The sequence below is a fragment of the Benincasa hispida genome, chromosome 5 (genome assembly GCF_027475165.1).
Source record: "Benincasa hispida cultivar pf3 chromosome 5, pf3_genome.v1.1, whole genome shotgun sequence".
Lineage (NCBI taxonomy): Eukaryota > Viridiplantae > Streptophyta > Magnoliopsida > Cucurbitales > Cucurbitaceae > Benincasa > Benincasa hispida.
In genome coordinates this window covers 33057235-33065687 of record NC_143482.1, presented here as the reverse complement: position 1 = coordinate 33065687, position 8453 = coordinate 33057235, and the positions used below count along the sequence as shown (strand labels likewise).

At 29.6% G+C, this 8453-nt stretch overlaps 1 protein-coding gene across 1 annotated transcript; it reads right to left on the bottom strand.

The window, feature by feature from the left end:
• Positions 1-528: 528 nt before the first annotated feature.
• LOC120078413 (7-deoxyloganetin glucosyltransferase-like) lies at positions 529-3431 on the bottom strand. The gene is made up of 2 exons (XM_039032684.2): positions 2818-3431; positions 529-1608 (listed from the first exon to the last, which is right to left on the bottom strand). Exons 1-2 carry the CDS (start codon positions 3341-3343, stop codon positions 668-670), a joined length of 1467 nt encoding a protein of 488 aa, XP_038888612.2. The 5' UTR covers positions 3344-3431; the 3' UTR covers positions 529-667.
• Positions 3432-8453: the final 5022 nt, after the last annotated feature.

Below are 8453 nucleotides of genomic sequence, written 5' to 3'. Positions count from 1 at the left end.
AACTTCTATGATAGAAGCCAACATGAGCATGTTCAACTAGCATAAGATATAAATGACTTTTGATTGAAAAAATCAAAAGTTCAAATTCCATAAATATTGTGATAAAAATACTTTTTACTATTTGAATAATTTCAAAAATTTGTACATAAAAACATCATCCAATTTATAGTTTCAATCCAATTTGAGGTTTCTATCCATGGATTCAATCTCCATAGTTAAATCCATTTTTGAATGTTTCAGTATTCAAAAAAGTTTCACTATTTCACATGTACTAAAGTATCCACTAAAGTATCCACTAAAGTATCCAACTATTTAGGTCAAATTGTTAATAACTAGACTTTTTACTATTTGAATATTTTTGCCCTCAATGATACTAAGAGCATACAATTTTCAAATTTATGCTAACAACAATGATAGAGACGCCATAATTTTTATAAGATTTATGAAATATTCTTCTTATTGTTAATTGATTCTATGACGATACTAACTTCATATATATTTCTCAACTTAATGAGATTTTCTTCCAAATGTCAAATATGATAATTTATTGCAAAAACAATAATGCAGTCTTCAATGCAATAATACAAAGGTTCCTAAAAAAAGAGAAACAGATCAACAAGTGTAAGCTGCAGAACTTTGGATCACACACTTCAAAATAATATTTTATCTAAACCTTCTTCATGTTTGATAGAAGAACTTCATTGATCAACTTATCCAATTGCTTATAAGCAGAACCACCAGGCTTATAAGCTTCTTCAGCTTTACTCTTTAAATCCATAACATTCTCTTTCATTTTCTTACCCTTTTCTCCATCCATTAACTCTCTCACAAGCTCCTCAACTTCATTTCTTTTCACATTGTTATCAATTTCCATTCCAATCCCCCACTTACTGCAACAATAACGACAATTCGTTTGTTGCTCAGCAAAGAAAGGCCATGAAATCATTGGAACTCCAGCACATATACTTTCAAGTGTTGAATTCCATCCACTATGTGTTAAAAACCCTCCAATTGAAGAATGATTCAACACTTGTTCTTGACAGCACCAACTTGCTATCAAGCTTCTTTCTTTGGTTTGTGTTACAAATTCTTGTGGTAAAATGGCTGAATCTCCCACAACTACATCAGGCCTTGTAATCCATAAGAATGGCTTCCCACTATCAGCTAATCCCCAAGCAAACTCAATCAATTGCTCTGATGTCATTACTGTGATGCTACCAAAATTTACATAAACAACTGAGTTGGGTTCCTTTGAATTCAACCACTCAATGCATTCTGATTCCTCAGCCCAAAGATTTGAACCTATGGCTTTTAGATTTTCATCATTTATTTGGTTGGCAAGCATGTGAAGTGGACCAATGGTGTAAATAGAACGGAGGATAAAAGAAAGAGAATCCATAACATCTTGTTCGAGTGGATCATATGTGTTTAATATAATTGCAGAAGCTTGTCGAGATCTGTTCATCTCTTGATGGATGAAATTGAGCATGATATCATCTGGATCTGTTGTTCTAAGAAAGGAAGGAAGGTCTCTCAAACGTATGCTTTTCATTCCTTTAGTCCATTCTACTGTAGTTTCTAAATATCCATTTGTTACCTGACTCATATCTGTTAACCAATAAAGAAGTCAAAATTAATTACACCAAGTCTCAAATTAAAAAATTGGTTAAATTATGAGTTTAATCCACATGGCTGTGTATCCTAATTGTTCTCAAGGGTTTGTATTTTTCATTCTTTTTTAATTACTTAAAAAGAATTATTTAATTTGTTAGGATGTTTTTTACTTTGTGTCCGGTAAGTCTCCAAATTCTAAAAAAGGTTGTTTTCAAATATAGAAAATGAGTCAACTTATTTTTAAATATAACAAAACGTCACTATCTATATCAGTGATAGACTGTGATATTTTGCTATATTTAAAAATGGGGTTATTTTTAAATATAAAAAAATAAACTAAAATATTTACAAAATGTAGCAAAATTTTAGAACTATCAATGATAGACGCTGATAGACACTATCTTGATAGTTCTAAAATTTTGTTATATCTTGTAAATATTTTTAACAGTTTTACTATTTGAAATAATTTTCTTTAAAAATAATTCAAGCAATTTTGTCATTTAAAACAATTACTCTTCTAAAGAAATTGTTGAATAAGTTCTTCTCAGGTTCTATGCATATTCAATATTATTATTATTTTTTTAAAAAATATAACAATTCTATTAGAAATAAAATTTTATTTTGTGCCTAATAATAGAATATGGTTAAACTTGTAATTTTTGGTCCAAAAGAGTTTCATGAATTATAAAAATATCCAATAGATTAAAGGCTCATTAGACACAACATTGAAAGTTTAACGAGGTGTTTGAGCCCCCAACTTGAACTCGATAAAATGGGCCATAATAGCACACTCCAGGTTTGAGTCTCCAATTAAAATCTACAATTAATTACAATATTACTATTTCAAATCTCTCTTTGTTATAGTGTTTATTATTTTTACTCATCCTCTATTTTTTTTTTCCTGTTTACTATTTTCTACGGAGACTAAAATAGTCTACACCTCAAACACATATTATTATAACCTATATTAAAATAGTGAGCATACAAAAAATAAAATATTATAAGATTATCATAATCCACATATTATAATAACCACTAACTACAATAAGCAATTTAACACAAAATTTAAGGACTAGAGATCTATTAGACATAAAATAAAAAAATCTTCTTAAAATTAAAAAATCCATTCAACATAAACAACTAAATTTAACCTAAATTAATGAATAAAAAAGATTGAAAAAAAAAATTGAAATTGAATCATACCTTTGAGTGGTGTCAAGCCTTGGTTAATGAGATCATGATATTTGAAGTAACCCAAGTAGCCACAAGCACTGGCAGTCCAAAGAAAAGCATATGGGATTTTAAACTCATTGGCAGCAAACATAGAGAAAGACATAACAGCATCACTAACAACACAGCTAACTGCCGGCAAATTACTGGAACGACAAGCCGCCATTGAGTTGAGTTCACAAATAAGATCACACAAAGGAGCTAAGCAATTGTTGGTGGTGGATTGGCAAAGTGCAGGAATATCTTGAGTCGAATTTGCATCAGAGAACGGAAGGCCATCGGGAATAGTTCGGAACGTAAAATCTTGCAAGCCATCGAGCGAGTCGGGCCCTCTCGACTTGAGAAGACGCCGATGATTGTACTCGGTGTTGACGAAAGTTATGTAGAAACCTTTGTGATGGAGAAGCTTAGCTAGCTTTAGCATAGGGTTGATATGGCCTTGGGCTGGATATGGGATACACACAGCATGTGGTTTATCAGTTTTTGAGATAGAACCCATCTTTTTCTTTTTCTTTTTTCCTTCCCTTTTCTTCTTCTCTTTCTTGAAATGGGAAGTTGCTCAGTTTTGGATAATTGGAAATGTAAAAGCTATAATATTTTATAGCTGCAAAAGCAAGAAGTTGTTTGATTTTATAATTATTATTTTTTGGATCATTGATCGATGATGGAGATACGTATCTCAAGTTTAAGTATTTACTATTCTTATCTATTAAAGTAATATATGAATCTTGAAAGGAACAAAAACCCAATTTCATTATTACAGCTGCCTACTATGGTTATCTTATATTAAAGAATAGCCAAATAAAATTTAAATTGTCAGGAAATTTTTTTTTATTATTATATCTGTGGACTCTTCGGATTAAATTAATACTTTCATAAGTTGAAAATTGATCAATGGGGCTAATTTATGTTAAATTATAGAAAATACCCTTTCAACTTCCAACTTTTATTTTAAAAATATCTTTATTAATACTCTAAAGTAATAAAAAGGTTTAAAAATGGAAAATTATTTTAAATGGTAAAACTGTTGAAAATATTTACAAGATGTAGCAAAATTTTAGAGCTATCAATAATATATGTTGATTGACATTGATAGACTTCTATCAGTGTCTATCAATGTCACTGATAGACACTAATAGAAGTCTATTAGTGTGGTGCATCTAACTTTGATAATTCTAAAATTTTGTTATATTTTATAAATATTTTAGTTCATTTTTCTATATTTAATAACAGTCCCTTTAAAAATAGTTTTATCCATTAATTTTTTATGAAAATTATTACTAATTTGTTTAAAAAATACTTTGAAGTTTCAAAAGTATTATTGATACCCTTAAACTTTCAAAACAAAAGTTTTCAAAATTATCCTTTTAATTAGTTTAAAATTACGTGCACATAGAGCTCCATTTTTTATGTTTATCAAGGAATAGAGCCCTTACCATTTTACACAAAAAACATAAATCTCATAACTCCTAATCATTCTAAACATGCTCACTCTAAAAAGAAAAAATCAGAAGCATAGTTTTTCTATATATAAACACATTACATAAAATTTGGACATTTCTTGAATAACATAAAACATACTAATCACAAACCATCTCAAATATTTTATAAACTTCAACTGGGAAAACATGAATTTACTGGAAATTTATAAAAAAAAAAAAAAAAAATACATGTAAAATCACATGACAATTTCTCAAAAATCATACATAATTATAAATTTGTGAAATTTTACTATACTTAGCTAAGTAATAATAAACAACTCACAAAATTTATATTGATCACACAGCTTTTACCCAACATGAAATTTCATTAATCATGTCATGAATCATAAATAATTACTTTCAAAAAGAAATTATTAAGCTAATTTCAGATTTCTAATTTTTAAAAAAAAAAAAAAAATTAATCCAAATTCTCACATTTTTACTTTCCATTTCTTCTCAAATTATCAGGTACTTTTGTATTCTTCCTCCAATTTAAATAAAATAACTTCCTTTTCTTTTCCCATTTTATTGCCCATCATTTTGTTTATTTTCCAAAATTCAAGTAGCCTTTGGTTATGAATTGAATGGTCAATTCTCTCTCAAATGGTACCACACCACATGTTCTTTAACGCTATTTAATAATTATATTTGGTTTATTCTTTTAAGAGTAATACTTTGGTCCTACTATCATTACACACATAATATGTGAATTAAAATATATAAAAAAATAAGAAAGAATTCATCACATGAAAAATTATGATTGAACAATTTGGTGGGATGCACAAAGATGGATGTTATCCGAGATGTACCTAAATATTTTCCTTCTATTAATAAAAATACTATCTTCATCTCTTTCTACCTAATCCACTTTCTAATCAAAGTAACATTTCGCTCTCAATTCTTCGTGAGGGCATGAAAATATTTCCATTTTCTAGTACTAGTATTATTATGAAAAAGTTTTCATATTAACTTTATTTATTATTTGCCACATCAACATGCTTTTAAAAATAACATAAAAAAACATTCTAATACTGAAGCGTAGTAGTATGAAGATTTTTTCATATTACGGCCTTCATTTATTATTGGTCATTTTATCATGCTTTTAAAAATAATATAGAGTTTGTCAAATCGAACATAATTCAATTGGTATACGAGTGTGTAGCAATCATGGAGTTTGTAGTTCAAATTTATGTAATCTAACTTTATTGAAAAATAGTGTGGAGCTCACAAATTTCTAGTGTGAAAGAAATGGAAGGGTACTAGAAATCTTATTACCACCGACCCCATTCTCTCTCTTCATGAATTACCATTCACCATTTATTTTCCCTTATTGTGTTATGTTTTTAATTATTTTTATCTCTCTTTCTCCCTTCTTTGATCTTTCATTTTCTTCCTTTTCAAATTTCATTTCTCTTTTGTTTCTCCTACCTGACCAACTTCTCTGTGTTATTTTTCTACTTTTTATTCTACTATTTCACCTTCTTTAAAAGATCCATCCCATGATTGTTATTTTATATATACATATATTTTATTTTTATCCATCTATTTCCAATTTTTACAACTCGAACCATCACATTCCTTTAACCTTTTTCATTAAGGGGTCGTTTGATTAGAAAGTTTTATCAATGAGAATTGACACATACATGCAAATTCCATATTTTCTTCACATTTTTCAACACTTTGTCTCTATTCCTAAACATCCTATTTTCCACATATGAGGATTTATTTTCTATTCCAAAATGGTGTGATTTCTCTTTTCCCTCCAACTTCTTATGTTTTTTTATTTTGTATATAAGTTTATTTTTAATATAGTTAATTAATCAATTAATTATTAATAATTTAAGAAATTTAATATTAATATTTATTTTAGTAAATCAATAATGATTCATTAAAATATTTACTTAATTTTTTTTTACAATAAAATTTTTTCTTATTTACATAAATTATGAACCAATTAGCTAATAGTATCTTAAATATATTTAATTAGTAAACTACTATTAGTTAAATTTAGTTACTACAAAATTTCGTTTTTCAATAATAATAATTGATTATTATTTTTTTGTAATCAAATAATTGTTTATTGAAATTAATTTTAATTAGATCCTTTATTATGATCATTATTGATTATTTATAATATGTTAACTATTTATTGTGATTAGTTTTAATACTTAATTTATTATTAACATATCATATTTATAAAAAAAATTTAGTATTCTTTATTAACCTGTCACACCCTGCACCAGATTACCCTCCTAACGGGGATGAAATGGTGACTGCAGCAGTTACCAACCCTTTCACTGGCATTTACTGCCTATCTCACCTGTTAAATATTGCTCAAACCCTGAATACATACATATTAACTCAGAACTTAACACATTTACTTTACAGGGTTTTACAGCATTGTTCGTACATGAATATTACAACTTAGTAAGCCCCATCTAGAATACTAGTCACTAGACAGACACATGTATACTAACTATTACAGGTCTTCAATTACGCTTCCTTCAACCTGTTCCTTTGAGTGGCAGAGCAGCAGCAGAATAGTCCTTTGGGAACCTGAAAAGGAAAACATTTGAAAACGTGAGCTAGAAGCCTAGTGAGTGACTTAATAAAACATAAATCTCATGCTTAAACTGAAAACTTGAAAACATAATACTGAAACTAAAATATACAAAGCAAACGTGTACATAAAACCTTTAAAACCATTGTATCAGAAACCTGAATCTTAGTTGAGAATGAACATTCATTGCTCTAATTCCCAATGTCTAGCCATGGCCAGATGAGACCTCTACTTCGACCTGTTCATACTGAACTATGGCTAGGGGAGATCCCTACGTCGATCTCTTTAAATATACCGATGGGCATCTCAAGCAACTTCCTTTAAACATAAACATTGATAACAACACTTAAACTCCATTAAACATCATTATTCCCTAGTTGAGAACGAGCATACATCACTCTAGCTCTTAACGTCTATTATCAGCCAAGAGACCCATACTTTGGCCTCTCATTTAGACTTGCCTACGTGCACATGGAGTTTTCTATGTACTGTCAACTCCTTAGGTATATTTATTCAGATACCTTCCTTACCATCAGTATCCGACTCACTTAAGCTATCAAGTCCTCGAAGAGCATTAAAAGAATAACTCTCAAATATAGCATAGAAAACTCTTTAGGATACCTTCCCTACCTTCAGTATCCCTTTTCATTATGTTTAGGAATACCAATGCATGTACTTTGATAACCTTAGGTATTTAAAACATAGTACATCAAGCTTCATTCAACGTTAGCTTTAACTCTAACGCATGCTTCATACTTTGTAAAATAAGTTGGCTCAAATCATGTTGAACTAGCTTGTAAAACTATTAGCATGTGTTAGATATGGAAAACATACTTGAAAAACTCATACATTAGTAAACATCATGCGTTGATACATAAGCATTAGCAATTCCAAACTATTCTTCTAGCCTAGGAGAAGATATGATTGCCTTTATCCTTAGTTGAAAGTGAACTACTAGATCTAACCCTCAACGTCAACCTTAGTCGGGGAGAACCCTTTTGCTCAATCCCTCAACGTCGTATTACCTATGTGCAAGTGGTTATAACTGAGTACCATCGTACCTTAGGTACTTAACTAGGATACCTTCTCATTGTCCTTCAGTACCCTTAGGATACCTTCTCACCGTCCTTCAGTACCCTTAGGATACCTTCTCACCGTCCTTCAGTACCCTTAGGATACCTTCTCATTGTCATTCAGTATCCGTCATATAACTAGTCATAAACATTAAGTTGAACACTAATGCTGAGTGCTCAAATCTTCATTCTGGTTCATCATGAAAATGGAGTTACTAAAACTTGCTGAAAGTATTTGGACAAGATAACATACTTAAGTCATGTCAATTTCCATGGAAAACATGCCTTACTTAGCATGAGAAATAGTTTCAAACATAGGTTTCTTGGCACTTCATATAAACACTTAGCATGAGAAATAACTTCAAGGAAATCATGGTTTCTAAATCATTAAAATATTAAATCATCATATAGTCACTCACTACTCGTTGACCTCTTAACCGGTTATACGCCTCTTCTAGCTCTTCTTGGCCTGAAAGGATATAATTCCCGGTTAAA

Excerpts from the sequence above, each read along its gene's own strand:
- LOC120078413 (XM_039032684.2), bottom strand. The coding sequence starts at position 3,343 with ATGGGTTCTATCTCAAAAACTGATAAACCACATGCTGTGTGTATCCCA. Across the intron at positions 1,609-2,817 it reads AGGCTTGACACCACTCAAAG|ATATGAGTCAGGTAACAAAT; the intron begins GTATGATTCAAT and ends ATTGGTTAACAG.